A 24,292-nucleotide genomic window follows, 5' to 3' on the forward strand; every position below is an offset into this window, starting at 1 on the left:
ACTGTTTAGGTCAGAGCCTTGGAATCACTACTAGTGATGATCAGGAAGACTTTCAAGTATAGCAGCTGACAGGTGTAATTATGTGACAGAAAATCTGGTATCTAGTTTCATACGGAATTTTGATCCTGTGAGGACTAGGTACGTTGTACCGTTTAAATGTTCCATCCAAAATTGAAAAGGAAATGGTGCTTCAATACGTTTTATGAAGTAATGTCTGTGACACATGATTGAACACCACATTCATTGTAGATAATACGGTAGTTAAGTGCAGGACAGTTTCTTCAGTGTTTAAGACGCAATATGCTGGTTTCAAATACATGTTATTTAGAAAACAAACCAAGAGTGTTTGTCCATGACATGCTGAAGAGATGGAAAACGGAACTCGGAAAGATTTCATTCCCTCTATCAATTTCAATAGCTATTGCGGCTGCAACCCACATTGAAACTAGGTAAATTATCGCACACTTTGCATATTTTCCCACACTTGCTCCTATTGGGAAGTTTGGAGCCTGACATAATTAGGTTTGTTTGCTATCAGTCGACATTTACTACTGCACACAATATCACCGATACTATAAGAAAATCATCACATGAAGCTTATTCGTAAGTATGTTACAAAATTGAAGATCCTGACGTTATATCAAGCTGTTTAGGCTTTGCAGAAGGGAGTGGCTGAGAAGATGAAGTTACCATTATTTAATAACGAAGACTGTGCTGGACTGAACCAGCGTAATACAAGAACAACTCCTAAGTTCACTAACTTTAACTGGATCTCGGCTACATGTATGGGGTTGGTTTACTTTCGCCAAAAGGACCTTCAGACAGTGTGGAATGATCAGCCCTTCAAAAGTTGCCTGCTTGCAAAAGATTATCGTGGTAATGACATGTTTTTTTTTAAAGGCCAGGAGTAGGAAACGGAGAGTATCAGAGTTTTTAAATGGTTAGTTTGATGATTTAAGACTACACGTTTTTTTACCTTCATGAAACGAGTAAAAAATAAAACTGTGAAGCAATTCATAGGAATAAATTACAATGGAAGTCGTTGCCTTTGTTTGATAAAGTAGGTCCCTTAGATTTTAAAATTTTCTCTTTTGTGTGAATGTAGACATTCCGAGCATATACTGTTGATGAAGAGCTCTCGGGTTTCGACACGGGTGTTAGTGTTAAAATACTGCGATGGTTCGAAAAGTGTCACGCTTATGCTCTGACGAAGTCAGAATTCTCTTTTTCTTTTCTCAACAGAAGAGTTGGAAGAGATTTGAGAAGCTACATCTTAAGACAAATATTTGAAATTATTTGCCATCTGCATGACTTCTACACCAAATAAGACAAAACGGAGATTTTCTTGAGAAAGTTACATTTCACCTATTGTTTTCTGCTCCGTAAATGATCTTTCACATAAATGCCTTCGTCAGCAAGAAGGTGTTCAAATTTAACTTATACGTATGTAAGCAGCCACGGTTGTTAAACAAATTTATTATCACTCGTGGAGAGACAGACGGGGATATTCAAGATCACAGCGAGCTCTAGAGTCATGTCTGTCCTTTATAGATGTTAGTGATAGCTTAGTTTCTATCAATTTCATGAACAGGTTTCTTCGTAATTAGGGCGATGGTCTGTGATCAAAAGCATGCAGACACCTATTATTTGACATTAATAGGGTGTATGTCCACTCTTCGCCGTTATGTGAGCTTGAATTCTGCTGAGGATACTTGAAATGAGGTATTTCGAAGTCGGAAGAGGAATGGCAGCCCATTTTTCCTCACGAGCCGAAGCCAGAGAAGGTAGTCATGTTGGACGCTTGGGTCTGGAGCCAAATCGACATTGTCGCTCATCTGAAAGCTGTTCAGGTGGCTTCAGGTCGGGACTCTATGCAGGCCAATCCATTTCAGAAATGTTTGCTAACCCATGCATCAAATTAGCTGCTGTATATCAATGTTCATTGTCCTGTTGACATAAACGTTCACATGCCCTCAAAAATGGCTCTGAGCACTATGGGACTTAACATTTTAGATCATCAGTCCCCTAGAACTTAGAACTACTTAAGCCTAACTAACCTAAGGATATCACACACACCCATGCCCTAGGCAGGATTCGAACCTGCGACCGCAGCAGTCCCGCGGTTCCGGACTGAAGCGCCTAGAACCGCACGGCCACCGCGGCCGGCTCACACGCCCTCAACTGTTCCTCTACTCTACACAGTACAAAGTACTGTAAACAGTGTTCATCCTTCCTCATTTAGAGTTTTCTTAAGCGCAATATGGCGAAGGCATCCAGACCACGAAACACAACCTTATACCGTAACAACACATAGTCTGCATGTCACCTTTGGTCCTACGAATTATAGCAGGTCACATTCTCCATGCATTAAAAAAACTAAACTAAACTCCGTTCGAACAGGCCATGAAGGCCCAACGGTACCGACTGGCCGCCGTGTCATCCTCAGACAACAGGCATCACTGGATGCGGATATGGAGGGGCATGCGGTCAGCACACAGCTCTCCCGGCCGTTGTCAGTTTTCGTGACCGGAGCCGCTTTTTCTCAATCAAGTAGCTCCTCAGTTTGCCTTGCAAGGACTGAGTGCACTCTGCTTGCCAACAGCGCTGGACAGACCGGATGGTCACCCATCCAAGTGCTAGCCCAGCCAAACAGCGCTTAACTTCGGTGATCTGACGGGAACCGGTAAAGCCGTTGGCTTTCTCCATGCATTAGCCAAACCGAAACCCTTCCATCGGATTAAAGCAGGGTATAGCATAATTCGTCACTCCAAATCACTCGTTTCCTGTCATCTACTGTTCAGTCACGTCTCCCTTCACACCAACTGAAACGTCGCTTAGCACTGACTAAAGAAATGTGTGTCTTACGAGGAACTGCGAGGCCACTATACCGCGCTCTTTGTAACTCCCCACGCACAGTCACTGTGCTAGCTGATCTGCTGGAACACGTGTTATGTTCGAATATAATGACTTTTCTGGAGACTAGAAATCTACTCTGTAGGCATCAGCATGGGTTTCGAAAAAGACGGTGGTATGAAACCCAGCTCGCGCTATTCGTCCACGAGACTCAGAGGGCCATAGACACGGGTTCACAGGTAGATGCCGTGTTTCTTGACTTCTGCAAGGCGTTCGATACAGTTCCCCACAGTCGTTTAATGAACAAAGTAAGAGCATATGGACTATCAGACCAATTGTGTGATTGGATTGAAGAGTTCCTAGATAACAGAACGCAGCATGTCATTCTCAATGGAGAGAAGTCGTCCGAAGTAAGAGTGATTTCAGGTGTGCCGCAGGGGAGTGTCATAGGACCGTTGCTATTCACAATATACATAAATGACCTTGTGGATGACATCGGAAGTTCACTGAGGCTTTTTGCAGATGATGCTGTGGTGTATCGAGAGGTTGTAACAATGGAAAATTGTACTGAAATGCAGGAGGATCTGCAGCAAATCAACGCATGGTGCAGGGATTGGCAATTCAATCTCAATGTAGACAAGTGTAATGTGCTGCGAATACATAGAAAGATAGATCCCTTATCATTTAGCTACATAATAGCAGGTCAGCAACTGGAAGCAGTTAATTCCATAAATCGTCTGGGGGTACGTATTAGGAGTGATTTAAAATGGAATGATCATATAAAGTTGATCGTCGGTAAAGCAGATGCCAGACTGAGATTCATTGGAAGCATCCTAAGGAAATGCAATCCGAAAACAAAGGAAGTAGGTTACAGTATGCTTGTTCGCCCACCGCTTGAATACTGCTCAGCAGTGTGGGATCCGTACCAGATAGGGTTGATAGAAGACATAGAGAAGATCCAACGGAGAGCAGCGCGCTTCGTTACAGGATCATTTAGTAATCGCGAAAGCGTTACGGAGATGATAGATAAACTCCAGTGAAAGACTCTGCAGGAGAGATGCTCAGTAGTTCGGTACGGGCTTTTGTTGAAGTTTCGAGAACATACCTGCACCCAAGAGTCAAGCAGTATATTGCTCCCTCCTAGGTATATCTCGCGAAGAGACCATGAGGATAAAATCAGAGAGATTAGAGCCCGCACAGAAGCATACCGACAATCCTTCTTTCCACGAACAATACGAGACTGGAATAGAAGGGAGAACCGATAGAGGTACTCAGGGTACCCTCCGCCACACACCGTCAGGTGGCTTGCGGAGTATGGATGTAGATGTAGATGTAGATCATTTGATTTGATTTTGTACAACCATCCTTCCGCGTGCATAACTGTCTCTTTCCGTCAGTACCTGAGGTTTGTCTAGTCTTTACTTATTTGTGGTTGTCCATCTACGTTTCCACTTCACAGTCAAATCATCAACAGTCATTTTGGGCAGCTTTAGAAGGGTTGAAATATCGCTGATGGCTTTGTTACTCAGGTGAAATCCAATTGCTGGTCCACGTCCGAAGTCGCTGAGCTCTCCCGAGTGTCCCATTCCGCTGTTACTACTTCCTGTTTAAGTCCCATAGTGCTCAGAGCCAACTACTTCCTGTTGGCAACACAATATTCCCCGCCTCTTGTTATACTGGCGGGCCGTGAAATCTAATGGTCAACTGCGCATTACATACGGATATACCGATGTTTTTCGTCAGATAGTGTAATCATATAACTGTGTTTGCACCAAATTTAGAGGTACTGTTCCACGTCGTTGCCATTTGATCAGATAGTGTACTTAAAAAACTGTGCTTTAGTTGTCTTCAAGTCTCGCAGGCGCTTCATCAGTAAATCTTTCGTGTGTTGTTTTGCACCAGCTTCAGACGTACTATTCCACGTCGTTCGACACAGACCACTTCGATCGAGACTCCACACTAAGTACAGCGATATCCTAGAAGTACAACCAATTAAGAAAAAATGGCATTTCAGAAGGTGTGACTAGCACCAGAAGACTTTGTTAATACCGAGAGCTGCAAAAACTGTATGACTTTTTTCTAGTGCGACGTGGTGTACGTTCGTGGTTGCGTGAAGCGCTCAAGCAACAACTCTGCTGCTAAAGCGAGACCGGGAATACGATTTCTTTTTGTCTATAATGGAATAAATGAAGATTTTTTTAATTTCTCATTTAACTGCAGCCAAAGTGTAGAAGAACTGAAACAAAAAATTCGTTCCATGTTCCATTGATAGCGGTACGCTAAACAAATTGATTTCTCTGAAGACGACTGGTGGTGAACGGAATGAAACAAATGGTAGAACTAGGTGGTTGTAATTAAACTGACGGTGCTCTGAGTGCTGCAGTGTGGGATGTATACATCGCAGGATGCTGAAACATCGTAGATATATTCATTAATTGGTGTGCCGACCATGTTGAAAAAAATAATAGCTCCACTTTCTGCCACAACGTTGTAAGCAGTCAGAATGTGAAATGATTTCTGTTTTGACGTCAGTGTGCTGCTTGTCGCTTGGAGATGTTAGCTGATTTCTCTTGTGAAGGAACTGCTGGTGTAAGGGGTCACGAAGATTGAAGTTTTCTGTATGAAACTCAATGGCCGTTGAGAAAAAACGCCGTGCATTGCTGTTAAAGTTGTTCTATCAGAACGGTAGCAATAGCAGCGTTGCTTTGCGGCAACATCGCCCACAGGAGCAGCTGCGAAAAGGTCAATAAACAGGCTAAAGGATAAGATCAAGAAATCAGAATAAACAGGTGAAACTGGTGGATGCAGCAGGGCGAGCGAGAGGGCACATTCACTTGGCAGTTGTTGATGGAGTAACTGTAGCTATAGCCGGCCGCGCAGCACACCTTTCAAAATCTGCAGCCAGTGTTCAAGGTGTGTCACGGGAATTGTCTCACCCTTGGCCAAAAATTCAGAAGATTCTGCGGCGCATTTTAAACTGGTATTCAGAATGCGCACCAAATGAAGTGCCAAGGTAGACTACAACCCCGTGACTCTGCCTTTCGTTTATTCTGTACGTGTGCAAATGGATGACATGTGACCAGGAAATATTATTTAGAGGAACGAGACACATTTTATTCTGTACGCTGCCGCGAATGCACAGAACTGTCGCATATGGGTTTCTACTCCGCGACATGTTGTGCAGGAACATCCACTGTACTCAGCTTATGTGACGGTGTGATGCGGTCTCAGAAGCTTCTTCGTTCTCAGTCCGTTTTTCTTCAAGGAGGTGACACCTCGCGGGCTGTTAGGTGCGCAGTGACATCTTCATGTTGCAAGGCCCTACTTGTGCAACACGTGATTCCAGCATTGCAAGAACGCAGTTGTGTCCACAACACTATTTTCATGCAAGATGGGGCAACGCCGCCGGCCGCGGTGGCCGTGCGGTTCTGACGCTGCGGTCCGGAACCGCGGGACTGCTACGGTCGCGGGTTCGAGTGCTGCCTCGGGCATGGGTGTGTGTGGTGTCCTTGGGTTGGTTGGGTTTGGGTAGTTTTAAGTTCTAGGGGACTTAATGACCTAAGCTGTTGAGTCCCATAGTGCTCAGAGCCATTTGAACCATTTTTTTGGGGCAACACCACATTTTACTTGCCAGGTGAAAGTTTTGCTTCGAGAATCCTTCGGAAACGACAGCACATATCTAGGAAATTTCAAGAAGTGTGGTCTTTCATATCCCACGACCTAAATGCACGTGATTTCTGATTTTCGGGATATCTGAAACATAATGTCTATCAGCGACATATCCGGACTGTTCCTGATCCGCAGGTTAGCTTACGACGACATTTCGCTCTGATGACATCGGATGTATTGCGAGCAACTGTCGACCTTGCAGTGTTACGGATACAGGATGTTACTGAGTCAGGAGGCCATATTAAACACATGTTGTAACTTGTGACTATATCATAATAAACGTGCCAGAACCATCGTTACAATGTGTTTGATCGTTCCTCCCCTTTTCCTGCACCCACATCGCATTCTGACTGCTTACAGCGCCATATTTTCGTCTGGTGGCAGAAGGTGACATTATTATTTTTTCAGTGTCCTCTGCTTGCGCACTGATTAATGAACATATCTACGATGTTTCACTGTCCTTTGTTATAGCAGAGCGTACAGCAGCACTCGGAACACTGTCAGTTTATTATAACCATCCGTTAGAATGAGTTAGTTATTTCGACTGCGTCTGCGAAATTGGAAAAATCGTATTTACAGCAAGTGTTGTTCTCATAGCCTCCATACAAAAGCGTGCCGTAATGGCGAAAAGTCTCAAGCGATGTAGTAACTACACTATTTACACACAGATTCATTCAGTGTGAATTTGACTGCTGCTTTGTGTAAACATCAAGAGAATTTCAGAAAACTGCAGAAACTCAGACTTTCAGTGAAGTCCTTTAAATGTCGGAACTTACGAGAGGCACTCAAACGTGAAACCTCATTGTACGAACTGGATCAACAAAGTGGAATGATTTTCGGAAGCTGTTGAGCACAATAATTGGAGCTAGTTGCTAACTTCAGCTTGCAATGCAAAATATCTCAAGATGATTTACTGTCATTGGCAGCCACATGGTCGACACAGTCAACTAATTCGGTGTTCATGGTAGGGACACAAATCGATAAACTCATTGAGTGAACTGTGTCGCTAATAAGAGTCATTATTTGTGATGTTGCGGTACACATTGTTCATGTAACGTTAATTAGTGGCCAGAGCAGCGAGTTTCGTGGAAGATATAATTCAAATTTAGTCACACACATATTGTCATTTGAATACGTGTTGTAAGGTACAGATCTGTTTGCTACATTTTCGCAGTTTAGTTATCAGTCTGGTGAGAATGACAAGACATTTATCTCCGTCAGGTCTTAGAACAGACGCCAGTGTTTGAATCTGTGGATAACGTTGTTGAATGCACATGTTAAGGCAAAAATGAACAATCAATTTTCAGAAAATATCAAACATATAACTCTTTAAAGCCAACGATGTTCAATCTAATAGTCACCAGCATTTTACTAGGGCGACATAGAATTACTTACCATATTAATGTATGAACACCGACCTCAAGAAAGGACTGATTGACGAGTACTCACACAATACTCCCAACAGGGTGCTCTCCGCCACGCACCCGTACGGTTGTTTGCGGAGTATCGATGTAGATGGTGAATATGATAATAATGACGATGATGATGTTGACATTGAATTACAGCTGGTGGAATTTATTTCACAATAGAATCATCACACCGTTGTGTACAGAGTACTTCAGAATTGATGAAAAGCGATGAGATAGGAAAAATAAATTAATGCATCTCACGGGAATGCGTCCAAGGCAGAAGTTACGACGCCACGTAGTTTTCTGCAGCGAAAGGTATATGAGGACACCACTTGGGCAATGTGAAATATGACATAATGAAGTCTATCACTCTAAAATTCTTCGAGCCGCAGAGTGTAAGTTTTAGCTTAAAATCAACATCACGTTTGTGAACTGTGTGGATGCCTTACAGGGATGAAACGGGTAATTGTCTTTGTAACCATAGGAAACAAAGCATGTTTTAAACTGTTAGGCGTTGTCATCGATGCATAAGTACGGATTAAAGTCTCTAGACTCGCGTTAAAAAATGAGATTGTCTGTCGATAAGGATTAGTTTCATCGTGGGTGTAGGACTGCCGTTATTCATTATTGCACATACGCATATGTCAACTTGTCAGTTTAATAGACACATTCTATCTGCTAATTTACACTGCAACTGCTTTCCAAAAGCTCCTGGAAATACGCAATATTAAACTAAGTTGTGAAAGACAAGACCGAGAGATCAATACCCACAGCTGAAAGAACTTTAGAACCCCTTTTTATGACCGAGCGAGGTGGCGCAGTGGTTAGCACACTGGACTCGCATTCGGGAGGACGACGGTTCAATCCCGTCTCCAGCCATCCTGATTTAGGTTTTCCGTGATTTCCCTAAATCGTTTCAGGCATATGCCGGGATGGTTCCTCTGAAAGGGCACGGCCGATTTCCTTCCCAATCCTTCCCTAACCCGAGCTTGCGCTCCGTCTCTAATGACCTCGTTGTCGACGAGACGTTAAACACTAACCACCACCACCTTTTTATGACTGACAACGGCCTTGCCGCAGTGGATACATCGGTTCCCGTCAGATCACCGAAGTTAAGCGCTGTCGGGCGTGGCCGGCACTTGGATGGGTGACCATCCAGGCCGACATGCGCTGTTGCCATTTTTCGGGGTGCACTCAGCCTCGTGATGCCAACTGAGGAGCTACTCGACCGAATAATAGCGGCTCCGGTCACAGAAGACAATCGTAACGACCGGGAGAGCGGTGTGCTGACCCCACGGCCCTCCTATACGCATCCTCCACTGAGGCTGACACGGCGGTCGGATGGTCCCGGTAGGCCACTTGTGGCCTGATGACGGAGTGCTTTTTTATGACTGATAAGGCATTGTATTATGTGGAGTAAGTAAAAAACAACTAAAGAAGTAGAAAATGTACACATACCTTTCCTTAGAAGGAAAAGTAAGTTTTCCATTAACTTGCCACATACAGTCGCGCAGAAAGTCTGAGACATTTGTAGGAGTACTGAGCAAGCTCTTATCTTTGCTTTGTGGCCGCTAATTGCAACAGTTTGTTCCAACAGGACGTATTCAGTATTTAAGAAATTCTTCCTTTATGCACTAGCCACATTATTTCAGGAAAAATGTTGTGAATATCGTGGCAGGAGAACATTAGACTAATAAACGAAAGAACATAATATTTTGCGGAAAATATTCGTGAAAATTTGCACTCACACTACTAAGTTTTAAGACGTAAAGAAATGTAAATGATTAAATCACGATATGAAAGTGTAAATTTTTTTGTAAAGTATCACAGTACAGATGAATTAATTCCCATAGTTTTCTTCTCAGGTCGATATGACTCGTCACATCGAACTAACATGTTATTAAACAGGACGTAACGGCACGACGTAACGTGAATTCCATGAGATACTTAAATGTACTGGATTTGTGTCGAATAGACGTGAATTCCATGAGATACTTAAGTGTACTGGATTTGTGTCGAATAGATAATAGAGACTTGTGAGAGTTCTTGTAAACGCTAGAACAAATAGTTTTATGCGAAAATGAGAAGACTATCTGGAGAACATAGAGCAATGGGGTGAATATTAGAACTGGAGCCATTCATGCTAAAGTGAACAAATAAATGGAAATATGCCAGCTTTCGGCCAAATCAGTGAAAGTCGGAGAAAGACTTCAATGAAATGGCTTACGACTAGAATAGATCAACTGTGTGATTATAGAAAACGTACACCCAGTGAATAACATTTCTTGTAAGAAAGCCGACGAATGTCACCATACGGTATCCCATAGTGGCTATAAAACGGACAGTCAACTGTTCTGTAATGGAACATGTAAGCGGAGAACGGTTTTGCCCTATGAACGTCAAATCCATCTGAATCTGTTGCAGACACTAATGATCCCCATGTTGTGCGCCACTAGCCATACATCATCATCATCAAACATCCATCTATCTTGTTAGCCTGTGTCTGCGGCCTCCAGCGATCCGGATTGAAGTGCTGGTAATCAATTCTTCTACACCGATAAACTGGGTCGGCAAACTCATTAAAGAAGGCTGTTAGCCCGTTTACCAGATCAGATTTAGTGGAGCACTAGTATCAACAATTTTTGTCTTAGGAGAAAAGATGACGGGAAATTGTGGGGTTCCAACTAGTATGTAAGTGATGCAGCACGGTAACGGCAGGGATTTAAAAGAGCTCTCCATAACAACCCACAGGGAAGCTCGTGTAGTTGCTGTAGATATAACGTGTCAAATTAACACAGTGTCATAAAAGGTGACGACTTGGCAAACTATAATTCAGCAGCTCACTGAAAATTATGAACCCTTCTGCTTTGTTATAGCATTATAGCATTTAGTCTGAGAGAGCAAAAGGCTAACAGCAGTTATACAGAAATTAGACAACACATCTAATAGTCGAAGGACAAGGAAAGGAGGCAACACTTCGGGAGGTAGCGACACAAGCCAATTCACTATGTTGTTCAATCTGTAAATAGGCCAAGCAATAAATATACTGCTGTGCTGAATTATATAAGACGTTTCAAGACTAAAAGTCGCTTTACGACAGGCAACAGAAATTGTGCTTGTCACCTGCACACTGGTAGGCAAAGACATAGCAAGAAGATCGATAGTAGCTGCTAGATGAAGTGCGCCTGCCAGCAGAAAGGCCAAAGACAGACTCGCAAGCAACTCACCGCCAACGCCCTCTCGACCGTAGCTATTTAGATTGCCGCCGCTGACCAGAGGGCTCAGTCTGTCACCAGCTCAGTCGGTCTATCACAGTCACTAGCTCAGTAACTACTCGGTCACTAGCTCAGTCACTATTCTAGTTGGCGTCCCCAGTTCACATCGCAGGCTACGAAAGTGTTATGCGACCAGAATAGTGTTTATAGTGGGGCTTGTAAATCACCAGCAATGAGGCCAACGTGGACTGTTATTTAAAGAGCGTGTACCACAACACATGGACTCTCTTATATATAAGTAGCTTCCTATTAATGTAAATAAAGAACCATGTTCATACACGTGTGCAGTTGTGTTGAAGAAAGAGAATACTGGCCACCAAACATCCTCTCCCTTGATTCCCATTGTTGTGACTTGGCAAGACAGCCAAGCCACTAGGAGGTGAAGCCGAAAGGCACGCGTTTAAGCTCACGCAGGCTGGCGTGAGGTCTGGAACAGTTACATGAGTTGAGTCTAGTAAAAAAAGTACGGAGCTTCTGGAATACTTAACTTTAATCCATAATTGGTGAACATCGGTCTGACGGTACATGCATCACAAGATAAATAGCAAATGATAATGGCGCCTTGTTAGATCGTAGCAAATGACGTAGCTGAAGGCTATGCTCGGCAAATGAGAGCGTAATTTGTCAGTGAACCATTGCTAGCAAAGTCGGCTGTACAACTGGGACGAGTGCTAGGAAGTCTCTCTAGACCTGCCGTGTGGCGGCGCTCGGTCTGCAATCACTGACAGTGGCGACACACGGGTCCGACGTATACTAACGGACCGCGGCCGATTTAAAGGGCACCACCTAGCAAGTGTGGTGTCTGGCGGTGACACCACACCCATGGTACAAGATTCAACAGTGCTTCTTAAGTAAAACGTTTAAAGGAGACGTATGCTCTATTCTGAACAGTTTTCGAGATATCTAATTGGTGGATTGGTCGTGACAATAACGTTGTTTGGCTATAGAGATCTCTAGACCTATCGCTGTTAGATATTTGTGTATATGGTTGTACAAAGACAGATGTGTACAGCAGAAAAATATACATTTAAGATCAACTATTTGGTCACATAATGAACACTTCTGAACTTGTGGAGGGACTAAAGATACACCAAAACAAGTAAACGTACATGTTTCCCTGGGAACACAAAAGTATACTATCGTTAGTGATGTAATTTTCGAATATTCATTGTTGTGTTTATAAGTGATTGTGAACCGTCGTAAATTTGTTGTAAAATAACGAAAATGTAAAGTAAGGGTTTTGAAATTTGGCGTGAATTGTTGGAAACTGTTGGAAATGTGTCCTGACCTGTTGTAAATTTGTTGTCTGTAGATTAGACAAATCACAAAATGAAAACACTTCGTAATGATGGTAAATATTTACAAGCCTTCAGCAACCACTCCAAAACAAGACTATGTCTACAAGAACTTTACTGCTTAAAATTACCATTTGCGCAGGAACACCTCTTCTATCAACTCGCTTCGTTTAGTTCGTGAAATTTCCTTTTAGATCCACCAATAGAATATAGATATTCAAATCTGGGAAGCAGTAAGAACAAAAGCCATGAATTCAGATCCACATAATGCGCCTATCTTTCAGTAAATTCACGCAGCGAATCTCTTGAAGTTGGGAGGAATGTACGGACAGATATGAGAAGAAGAGGAAGAACTCTCCAGCAATAGCGTATTTGACAGTTTGATAGCGATTAACCACCGGAATTGACGATGGAATCCAGTCGCATTAAATAAGGCTTCCGCTAAGGAATTAGATTAAGAAATGAGACATAAAAAGCGGCAGCTGATGGCCGTAGCGGAGAAAATATTCAGGGTGGGCGAAAACTAACTACCTATTGAAATTTTTTTATAATTTTTTAATACTTAAAAAGTTTCATGGAACAAAAAACATTTTGTTTCTTACAATGACCGAATTTATTAGACTACATCTCATGTCACTGCAGATATCAATGGCGCTCCATGGCCCAAGTATAACTTGCGTTAGCGGGTTCATAAGAAGAGCGACGAACCATGGTACAACTACAGAGATCTGGCGAGGTGTTAAAGGCCCTCGAGCATCAACAGGTGCAAAGACCAGAAGGAATATCCACTCGAGGCTAATGAACTCAATATACAGGACGGAGAAAAATGTCCAGGTGCTCCAGGAAATGTTCACTCTAAGTCCTCAGGAACCAAAAAGACAGGCATCACACGAAAGTTGTTTAACCCAACGCAAAATCCAAACTTTTCTGAAGAAAGAGTTGAATTTTCGTCCATGGAAACCACACTACTGCCTGGGATTATCGCCGGACGGCTGTGATCATCGGTTGGAGTTTGGGGAGACGATGCTTCCTGGGTATGAAGACTGGTCCGACATTTTAGGTAATATTCTGTGGTCAGATGAAGCTCTGTTTCATTTTGGGGGGATTGTTAACCGGCAAAATTGTTATTGTTGGGCAACAGAGAATCCGAGGGTGGTGTGGTAAGACATCCACAATAGTTGTGGATCCGTATCTCATTCGGAAGACAATGAATACTGAACAGGACTTGGTATCCTTGAAAATTATTTTCTCGATATTTTATCCACATGGAAGAATTCCAAGGACCTAATCTTTCGCAAGGCAAGGCCCCGCCTCACTTAACATATCTGTCGGCGCATGGCTCGACGTCCATTTTGCACGATGTTGGCTGCGATATCATCAGCCCCTTCAATGGACAGCCAAGAGTCCTGACCTAGCGGCCTGAGATTGATTCCTCTGGGGGCGTGGACGAAACAGGAAGTTTAGCGTACCAAAAAAAAAAACTCTTGATGAATTGGAAACGTACCGCTGGATTAAAAGCAGAAGTCTGTCGCAAACACGCACATTCGTTTACGAAAATGTGTAGATAATGCTGGTGCTTGGGTGAATTTTAGCGATGCATAGCGACACTATCATTGTAAGGAACAAAAAACTGCGTAAGTATCAAAAAGCTATAAACAATTTTTCTAGAGAGTTAATTCTCAGCTAGGACTGCAGAGTGACAACAGCAAGAACAACGTTCCAAAGGAAGGAAAATTTATTAACATATAATACAGTATAAACTTCATTACTAGAGTCTTTTCTCGAGGTATTTTGCTGGAGTACAGCCTTGTTCGAAAATGAAACATGGGCGATAAACGATGCCGAGAAGAAGAGAACAGAAGATTTTGAAATATGGTGTAAGGGAAGAATGCCGAAGAGTAGATTGATAGATAAATAGATAACTAATGAAGAGGTGCTGAAGAGAATTGGGAAAAAGACGTTTATTGCTTAAATAAAGGGTCGGTTAATAGGGCACGTCGCAAAATATCAAAAAGTCATCAGTCAGGTAATGGAGGGAAATATGAGATGTAAATTATGCGGAGGGAGAGCTATGCTTGAATACCAAAGACAAGATCAAATGGATATAGGTTGCAGAAGTTATTGAGTGATGAAAATCCTTGCACAGGATGGACTAGTATGGAGAGCTGCATCAAACAGTCTTCGAACTCAAGACCTCAACAATATACAGCAGCATCAGCAGCAACAACAAATCTCAAATACACGTCTTTTCTGGAAGGCAACAGGAGTACTAATGAAATCTGAGTCGAAGAAGATCTGCAGTACAGCTAGTACGACTTTCAGTTAAAAAGAGCATTAAATAGAAGGAAATAGTAAAGACTACTGGATGGAGGCACTCTAAAATTAGTACGAGGGAAAAGTAGGTGCGGCCTGTTCGGAAAAGACAATTCAGATTCCAAGCGCACAGAAAAAATGGGTGTTGTTGACTGACGACGAAATTTAACCAAACACTTGACAACATCAGGTCGGTATTTTGTGTCTAGATGAAGTACAAGACCGACAGTTTAGACATTTCGCCGGAAAGAGAAACTGGACTCTGGAGAAATGAGGTGACGGAAAGACGAATAAACAAAAAGGAGTCAGCCATGAGAAATATCAGCCGACATAATTGCAATGCACACATCATGTCGGATAATTTTGAGCCCTTTAGAGAATCATAGAATTTGGGAGGCTGAGCAGGATACGGAAAACACAATCAGCGCTGAGCCGCTCAGCGGAAGGCACAGTCTCAGAAGTCATACAGGTCATTTTTGAAGTGATACTTCACACAATGTATGATGGATTGAAGAGTCTTTCTATTGAATGTGTGATTCGACGTTAGCCACATAGTATGAGCCTATAGACTCAACATGCTTGAACCCCTTGCGTTTAAATATCTGTTTTGACTGACCGGCATGGAGTAAGGAAACTGGAGTTGGTTGATCTAGACGATCCAGTAATACACAGAAAGAAATGAACATGCTTTACTACTCTTTGTGTTGTGGGTTGTTTGTAGATTAGGTTCCTAGAATTTCAAGATGTGAACGCCTGACGATATTTGGCTCTGAAGAAATTTGTCAGTCGAAAGGACACTTGGAATACGTGGCGGTATGTGGATCACATAATTTCTAAGCTCTGTGTAACTTCCTGACGGCCGGTGGTTATTTTTGTAGAAGAACGAAAATACTTGTTTCATTCGAATATCAGTCCTCCTTGCAAAAATCACTGGCGCCCGGGACACAGTTACCAACTTCGAGGTCACCTGTAAAGGTAGCCCCTGACTTCCAGAGAACAGGAACTGTGAGCGAACAGTATAATTGCCATAGAGAAATACTTATGTAGTGACAATTGTTTCCATTGACACATGAATTCCTTACGGTCTCACTGTGTACTTAGATAACACGAACCCGTAGTACACAGTTTAATAAACAGATGAGGCGCACTCTCACAGTTATTTGCATGAGCTACAGAGTACCTGATAGACGATAACTTCTCTGCTGCGTTTATTTACCCGTGGTCAAATCTCAGATGACGCGAAAGCGTAGTACGCTTTTCGGTTAACAGATGGCACCACACATTATTGGCAGTTATTAAAATAACTGCTAATGACAGGTAAGCGGTTATTACAGTAACTGCTGCCTCCTAGTAACTGTTTTTTTTTGTCATCTCCATTCAGTTGCAGACGACACATGGGGCCAGTGACGTAAAAATCGTGATTCGTTTTCTTTGGTTGCATTGTTAATCTGCGCGACACGTTTATTTTACGCGAAAGAATGTCCCAAACTAGTTGAGGAAGTAGGCAGAAAAGTGATTTAGAGTATTACCATCCTGCTAAGCAAACACAATACCGCACGTAATCGAGTAGCGTGTGAATGTGGCCAGAATAGAAGTGGTATACTGTTGCTGCCCCAGCCATATGGTGTACATAAACAAATGTGATTCCATAATGTGGCCACCTCCATGCTCCATACGTTCACATGCGACACATCTTCCGACAGACGAAAACCGAATTTCGGAAACCGCTTTTCACTTTCGTATTCACATGAGAAGGTCTGAAGCGGATTTGCTAGCCCAGTGAAATACGGCGTCTGGAAAACAACTGTTCCAGTTTCCGATTTTGTCACCACACTCGCCATTTCTCTTTGCTTAAATATTGGAAGTAGACAGTTTCATGTTCAGTGTAATATTTCTGCTTCTCATTCACTGCGCAGTTAGTCACCGTATCCACATTAGTTGAATATTTTGAAACTAGAAAGTTACTACAATCGAAGTATGTCTCAAAAACGGTTGTGCGTTTGCATGGGAGCGAAAATCAGTTGTGGAAATGGAAAACGGGCACCTAGAAACGGATTTCCTGAATCGATATTGGAGTGTTTACATGACCAACCAACAAAGCTGTTGTGTAACTGGGCAACGGAACACGGTTTTGGGAGCCCCATGTAAACATAGTGATTGTTACTTCGATCGAGGTAAAGTAGCGCGTCTTTCGTCTGTTGTAGCGTCTACTTGATACTCCAATACTGGAACCATACTCAAGAACTGGCCACGGCAGTGCCTTCTATACGATTTCCTGTATCGATTCATTGCGTTTTCCCACAAACCTCTTCCGATCGACTTCCCTAATTTTACGTGGTCGTCCCAAATAAGTAGGATAGGGTCCTTTTTCTTTGTTATATGCATGTTTTACATTACTTCACACTTAAAAGCCGCTACCACTCACTGCACCAAGTGGAAATTTTGTCCATTCTTTAGGCAATACCCTACTACCGTCCAAATACGATACTCCCGTGAACACAACAGCACCGTCAGCGAACGATCTTACAGTGCTGCTTATGTTATCCAATAAATCGCTTGTTTGTATTATTGGTTGATTGTTCTAGGGAAGTACGCTCACGGAATTTCAACAGTAAACCGCAGCGTGATACGCAATGCTTCCTTATAACATGTGGTAGAGGAGTCGGATGAGTATCTCTGTGACGTACTACGCGAAGTTGTACGAAACGTGCTGCCCTTCTCTGGATATTCTTTATTTCCTCTACCAGTCTTTTCTGGTAGGGCCCAAGATAGATGACCGATATTCAAGTATCAGTCGAACGATACATTTTTAAGTTACCTCCTTCGTGATTGGCCTACATATAGTGAATATTAGTGTCCTCTAACACTCTCTTGGCTACTCACGAAATTACTTTTATGTCTGAAGATGACGTGCTGTGTTATATTTGCTGGGAACTCCTCAGTCAATCCTTACGCCCGTGTTTTGTTCATTAGGCGAAAGAACGGAACGGTATTGAATGCCTCTCTCCCCACCCCCACCCTACACCTCCACCCTTTCTCTATGACGGACCTCAAGGCTAACGGTGTTGCCTCTCTGGCCAGGTCTTCGGTTTGCCTTGTCATGTAATAAAAATCAGTGTGATATGTTGAAGACCCATCAGAGTGAAGCGACACATCGTAGCTCGTCACCTTCAGTTACAGCTTGTGTGGATTCTGGTCTCTGCGGATAGTAAAGTGCTGTTCACAGTCTGCTGTGAAGTGGTACGGGATCCACACTGATGAAGAATGTGTGAATTTGAGTAAGTACACGTGTCTCAGTGTGTCACCAACAGAATTGGTACGCTACTGCGAGATAGTCGTACTAAATGTAAGTTAAGGAATTGCTGTCAGATAGTATTGGCTGGTTACGTGGAAGATGTGCCAGTATCATAGTATCCTCAGCTGTAGTCTACGTAAGCCGATACCGTATATTTCAGTTCACAGGCAACTTAATGGCAAGTATCTGGTGCGATATATAGACTAGGGTGGAAAGCTGCTGTTGTGGGTTTCACTCCGAGGACAGGTTTGATACAGCTCTCCGAGTTAGTATGTGCAACTTTCTTCATCTCCGCATAGCTACTGCAAACTACATCCATTTACATCTTGTTACTACAGTCAGGTCTTCATCTTCCTCTACAAGTTTTATCCCTCCCGAGACTTGCCTCCATTACCGAATTTGCGAGCCTTGACGCCGCAGGTTGTGTCCCGTCAACTGATCCCTTCTTTTAGTCAGATTGTGCCATACGTATCCTCATTCACCATTTAGATTCAGAACCTATTTATTAGTTAATTCGGTCTTCCCACATCATCTTCAGCATTCTTCTACAACACTTCATTTCAAAACTTCTATTTTATTCTTATCTGAATCGTTTATCGTCCGCGTTTCATTTCCGTATCTTCTTCAGAAATGTTTTTACAAATATTACCTGTCTGCCTTTAACATCCTTTCTACTATTATCATTATCATTTATTCCGTTGCTCAAACAGCAAATTTCGTCTACTACTTTTAGTGTCTCATTTATTAACCTGATTCCCTATGATCGCTTGATTTCGATGGCATGCCTTTACCCCCTTTTTTGTACTTTCTATGACACTCACCTTATACACTCTTTTCAAGGTATTGTCCATTCCGTTCGGCTGATATTGCAAACCTCTTGCCGTTTCTCACAGTTTTATAATGTTATCGGTAAACCTTAAAGATTTTTTTCTTCCCTCTGAACTTTAATTTCTTTTTGTGTTTTCTCCCTGCCTCCCTTTACTGCGCGGTCAATGTATACATTCAACAACACTTCAGAGAGGCTACAGTTGTGTCTCACTCCATTCTTAAATACTGCTTCCCTTTACTTTACCATGCCGACTCACATGTTACTGACGTCAGCTTTCGATTTTTTACTACACGGTATTTCATCTGATTCACACTCGCATCGTTTTGTGGCACATAAACTCTGCCGCGTATTAATATTTCACCGCTGTTGTTGGTGACTTAGTTCCCTGCGAGGATGCAGGTATTGTGGCAGCGCTTTAGACTACTCGAATTGGGCGGTTTTGATCGTATGCAGTCCTCCATGTGACGAAAAGCAGAGTTTTACAAAAGCTATTCTACACAGTACCACCTCGTTGACTGCACACCAGTATACGATCATACGGAGCGTCTTCGCATGTACGTGACTCGATCGAGGGATATTTGACTAATAAAACCCTGTAGGTTTTATTGACCTGTAAATGTGCCGTCGAAACAAAAGTAACATAAAGTGTGCCACAAAGTAGCGTAATATATCGCTTCCTCGTGCATATATCTCGGTAAAAATGCTTGAAGGGAAAGTTGGAGAGATTCGAGTTCTCATGGATTCTTACGAACAATCATCCTTCCCGTGCACCATTTGCGACTGAACATGAAAAAGGGGAGGGGGGATGGGGTTTGACGCAATGTACTCTCCGCCATACATCATAAAGAGGCTTGCGTAGTGTAGCTGTGGATGTCGACTAGATGTAGATATCGGGGCTAGCAAGGTACTTGGAAACCATGCGGTCCGTACAGGTACAGAGGTAACGACGTGGTGAGCACGCGGTTTTGCAGATACAATGATAGTCGATACCGTACCACTGACGTCCTCAAGATGGAGGCTGAGAATGCCGGAAGATCGGTGATATCCAGCATTTGATTTAAAGATCACTACTAGTAGCAGTTGAGCTCTAATAAAATTAAATATATTTTTAGAAATGAAAGTGATACTGTGTGTGTGTGTGTGTGTGTGTGTGTGTGTGTGTGTGTGTGAGAGAGAGAGAGAGAGAGAGAGAGAGAGAGATATTGGAAAGGACTAATTGATGAGGCACAGACTATAGGAACTATTTCTGTTTTAAGGAGCATAATTAAGTAATTTACGAGACAAATTAATATCTGCCAAATAAAAGTTTGTACAGGTATCGCCAAAGTGTCAATAGGAGCCGCTTGTTAAGAGCTATCGAACAGTGTGGAGGTATCTGCAATGAACAAAAGTCTAATCATCAGTCGTGGTACACTGATAATGTGCTTTGGTCATTAACTCAAAATAATTGAAAATAGACACTATTACACACGGCGTAGCATTCGGTAAGATTGATAGATAGAAATAACGCAGCTTCACATTTATTGATTTATAGTTGTTTGATGTAATTACTGACTCTGAAAACTTTATGTTGCTAAACATTAATTACGAGCAGTGGCGTGAGGAGCACACCACAAGGCGGGTAATGAGAAATTTCTCGGGATGTCGTAATATACGCCTGTCTACTGTTAACTGTAAATAAGTTTCTTTTATTGCATAAAAAATCACACAAAGCGGGACGGCGTAACTGGGTATTGTGTAATACGATGGTAATTATACTTACACCATTTTCACCAGCCCATTAGTATGCTCGTTTTTGTCTATTTAAATTTAATTTAGATTTCATAGTTTCAATTTTGTAGAAAAGTTTGTTGTCGGCGGAGCGAAAGGATTTGAGTTCCCACAAAGACGGCGTGGAGGCGCCTGTATAAGGGGTACATGGAGACAGACGAACAGACCACTGTCTCGAGTGTAACGAAGAGGAAAACGGAAGCTACAGCATGTTTGGCGGCAACAGATCAGCACGTGTTAGCATGTCTTAGCGTGAAGCCGCAGGTGAAGTTTACAGAATTACAATTTTGCAGGAACTGGTCATTCTATACGTAGTAATCTTCCAGAGTGGAAGTCATAGAACTGACAGAATTTGGGGCAAACTGTCGTTTGTGGACTTAGAGTTTGCAGCCGTGTGGGATACTTTTCATAAGACAGAGTATCGGCGTCAGGAGGGAAATCAGTATATTAAACGTCAACTACTGCAGTGGTATTTTATATTCTGATGAAGAATACGAGTAGTCGTGGCAGAAACGTTAGTCCATTTTACAGACTGATGTAGACTACAATCCGAAAAATGTGATGTAAACCATCTCTGGCCGTGAGAGTCTGCCAAAATACTATTTAATAAAGTTAGTAGCAAGCATTCGTGCCCATCCATGAAGTCATTTCCCGTTGTCCGTTTGACATTGGCAAGGTAACAAAGCGCACCAACTCGAATGTCGATCTACCGTGTCACAGAACCAGCTTCGACTGTGAGTACAGTTGGTTTTATCGTGTAATGAAAGAACAAGGGACGATTACGTTTTAATGTCTTGTCGACGGCGACCTCAGGTGATACATAGCACAAGTCTGGCTTATATAAGAATGGGGAAGGAAATCTGCTGCGCTCTTTTCACGAGAAACAGCTAGGCACTCGAGTTTATGGATTCATGGAGAACCTAAGAACCCCAATCTTCCATTATGTAAATCCAACACTTTAAACACAGCGCTAAATCAATCTACGTATCTTGTAATAGCATATTTACTTAAATACCAACAACAAGCTAGTATTCAGTATTTTATTTAGTAAACATGAAGTGTCAGCCGCATTCCGTAATATACAAGCTGAATAAGTTACGCTTTTCCGCAATGCATATTGCCTTAGCCTTTTCTTCTTCTCTTCAATTTAGGAGTCAGTGCTTCAAGTTTCAGACTGGACAAAGAATTATGTTTTGTAATATAAATAATTATATTGTGATGAGATAAATTTTCCTGTATCTATATACTCTGCACAATAGAAAATATGTATGAAAAAATCATTTTTACTCACTTCTTTGAATTCATTAAACTCGTAGTATATTTCCACGTATACACAATTGTACATTCGTAATATCTACAATGAGAGTCTGAAAGAAAAGGCTGTGCATTTAAACAGTTATCAACGAACTCTTCCCCCTATAAATTGCCTAGCTAAGGCCTAGCAAAGTCCTCCGTCTCAGTTTCGTAACACTTCTTCATCTTATCGAAAAAGTACACATTTATAAATCTGCAATCGATGTCTAAGCTAAAAGTTGAACAATGAAACAAAGTACATCAAATTGTGCTAAAGATCATACATGTATAGAAAATGTTTGGCTATAATGTTCACCAAGATATAACACAAAAACATTAATGACATGAAAAAAATTTCTAAATAATTTCGTGCCATATTGACGTTCTGTGCCATTGCTTGGAAAAATAACAGATCACAAGAGAAATTTGCTTGAGATAGCTTAATCTATTAATATTAGTCTACAAACTGAATTAAACTAAGACAATGTGCCAGAGAATAAATTTGACGTCAACCAGCAGCCGCCAACATAGACGTAGCAATACCAGCACACAGACACAAAAGTCAGCTAGTCTTCCTAGGAGACACATACCATAGGAAGGAGACGATAAAATGTAAATACAGAGAGACAGAGTTTAAAGACAAAGACATAGAGACATGCAGAGTGGAGTGGACGCACAGTTCCTAGAGAACCGTCCTCTAAAACATTGAGCTAGAAACACTAACATGCAGTGTTGTCAAACGGCGGACACTAGAAAGTAAAATCTTCGGGCCGAGAGAAAGTCTCTCATTCTTAGACTGCCTGACACACTTAACCGGTATAATTTTGCGAACTTCATGTTAAATTCATACGAATTACGCGCAAGACTGTTATTATTAACTGTGATTTTTAAAATATAGCTCCTTAATTTACTCTTGAAATGCGTGTCTTGTACTGTAAATGTGCTGGCCAGAAGATGGCAAATACTGACACAAATGAACAGAACGTGTCTGCAGTTATAAAAAGTGTGTGATTCTGATTGTATGTGAGTTTGTCTGTCCATTCAGAAAAAAACTAAATTGTGTTGTACATATATGCTTTTAATCTTTTCGGATGGGAAAGAAAATTTCTGACGTAATGCAAAAAATTATAGAGTTATTTATAAAGAATACAAAAGTTTATTCCCTGATGATAATATACAGTTTATTTGACTTTATCGCTTTAGCTACGCATACATACTATTTCCAGGAGAGGTTTGACTTTAACAGTTTGAATTTAGTTCGCGATTACTATCTGCCTTATATTACAAATCTTGTAACCACAAAACGGAGAATAATTACATATTTTTTCGCCATTTTATGGCTGTCTTCCAAACGATGTTGCTTGGAATATGAAGACAAGTGATTCATATACAGGATCGGCAAAATAAAACTGCCTCAGAAAATATTTCGTGCACAGCCTACATTGAAGAGCGGCTAGCTGCCTTCCGTTCAGGCGCAACTCAGCTCAGGTTGGCCTGTAGAGACGGCACACACGACAAGGCCTACTTTATGCTTCCGCCTTACGTCACGCAAATAGTTCGCAAGTGGACCTTCCGCAAAACGTGGATATAAGCGGAAACACTGCTACACTGAAGACGGTACCACATAGTACCTCAGGACGGTATGAAGGCAGGACTTGAAGGCAGGAAGAGCTCATTGAATATTCTTCAAGTGATCTTGGTCATCGTTCACCAGTGTTCAAGCAGATATCAGTGCAAGTGAACATTGAATTATATTGCCTCACCCCATCTTCATTCAGCGGTTAATTGTTGTAAAGTTTCTATGAATAAATTACTGTAATCGATCATTTTCTTCTGCTGGTGACGTACAGCCCCAATAAATTTGAAGAACGACGTGTGTCTCTGGTAGCATCTCCCACGTGAATTGCATATGTGACGTTTCGTAGAGTGAGTGTACATAGTGTGTTTCGTAGGAAATATTGCAAGAGGAGGACGTTTGACGAATGTACTCATCACAATTGTGCATGTCACGCGAATTTTTTAATTAATCACGAAGATGTAGCCACATTGTTATCAGAGACACATTTGAGAACGGGCAATGCCCGTAACCAGTAGTATGAGGAATAAAAAGTAGATATACACAGGCTGATGGAAAAATGTCATTCTTCAAAATTTTGGTAAATTGTTGCTAATCTGTGTTGCCATAGTTTTTGCCATAGCTGTTGCCTAACCGTAAATGGCCCTGTGACGGAACTGTAGATTCAAATGGTTCAAATGGCTCTGAGCACTATGGGACTTAACATCTGTGGTCA

At 42.0% G+C, this 24,292-nt stretch overlaps 1 protein-coding gene and 1 pseudogene across 1 annotated transcript in view; one reads left to right on the forward strand and one right to left on the reverse strand.

Moving 5' to 3' along the window:
* The window catches only part of LOC126484699 (whirlin-like), a 157,397-nt gene extending 149,943 nt beyond the window's left edge, over window positions 1-7,454 (reverse strand). Inside the window, exon 1 of the mRNA XM_050108295.1 lies at window positions 7,437-7,454. Within this exon, the coding sequence (XP_049964252.1) occupies window positions 7,437-7,454 (18 nt within the window). The remainder of the gene's footprint in view (window positions 1-7,436) is intronic.
* A 1,538-nt stretch (window positions 7,455-8,992) lies between these two features.
* LOC126485795 (5S ribosomal RNA) lies at window positions 8,993-9,110 on the forward strand (annotated as a pseudogene).
* Window positions 9,111-24,292: the final 15,182 nt, after the last annotated feature.

This window comes from Schistocerca serialis, chromosome 6, assembly GCF_023864345.2.
Source record: "Schistocerca serialis cubense isolate TAMUIC-IGC-003099 chromosome 6, iqSchSeri2.2, whole genome shotgun sequence".
Lineage (NCBI taxonomy): Eukaryota > Metazoa > Arthropoda > Insecta > Orthoptera > Acrididae > Schistocerca > Schistocerca serialis.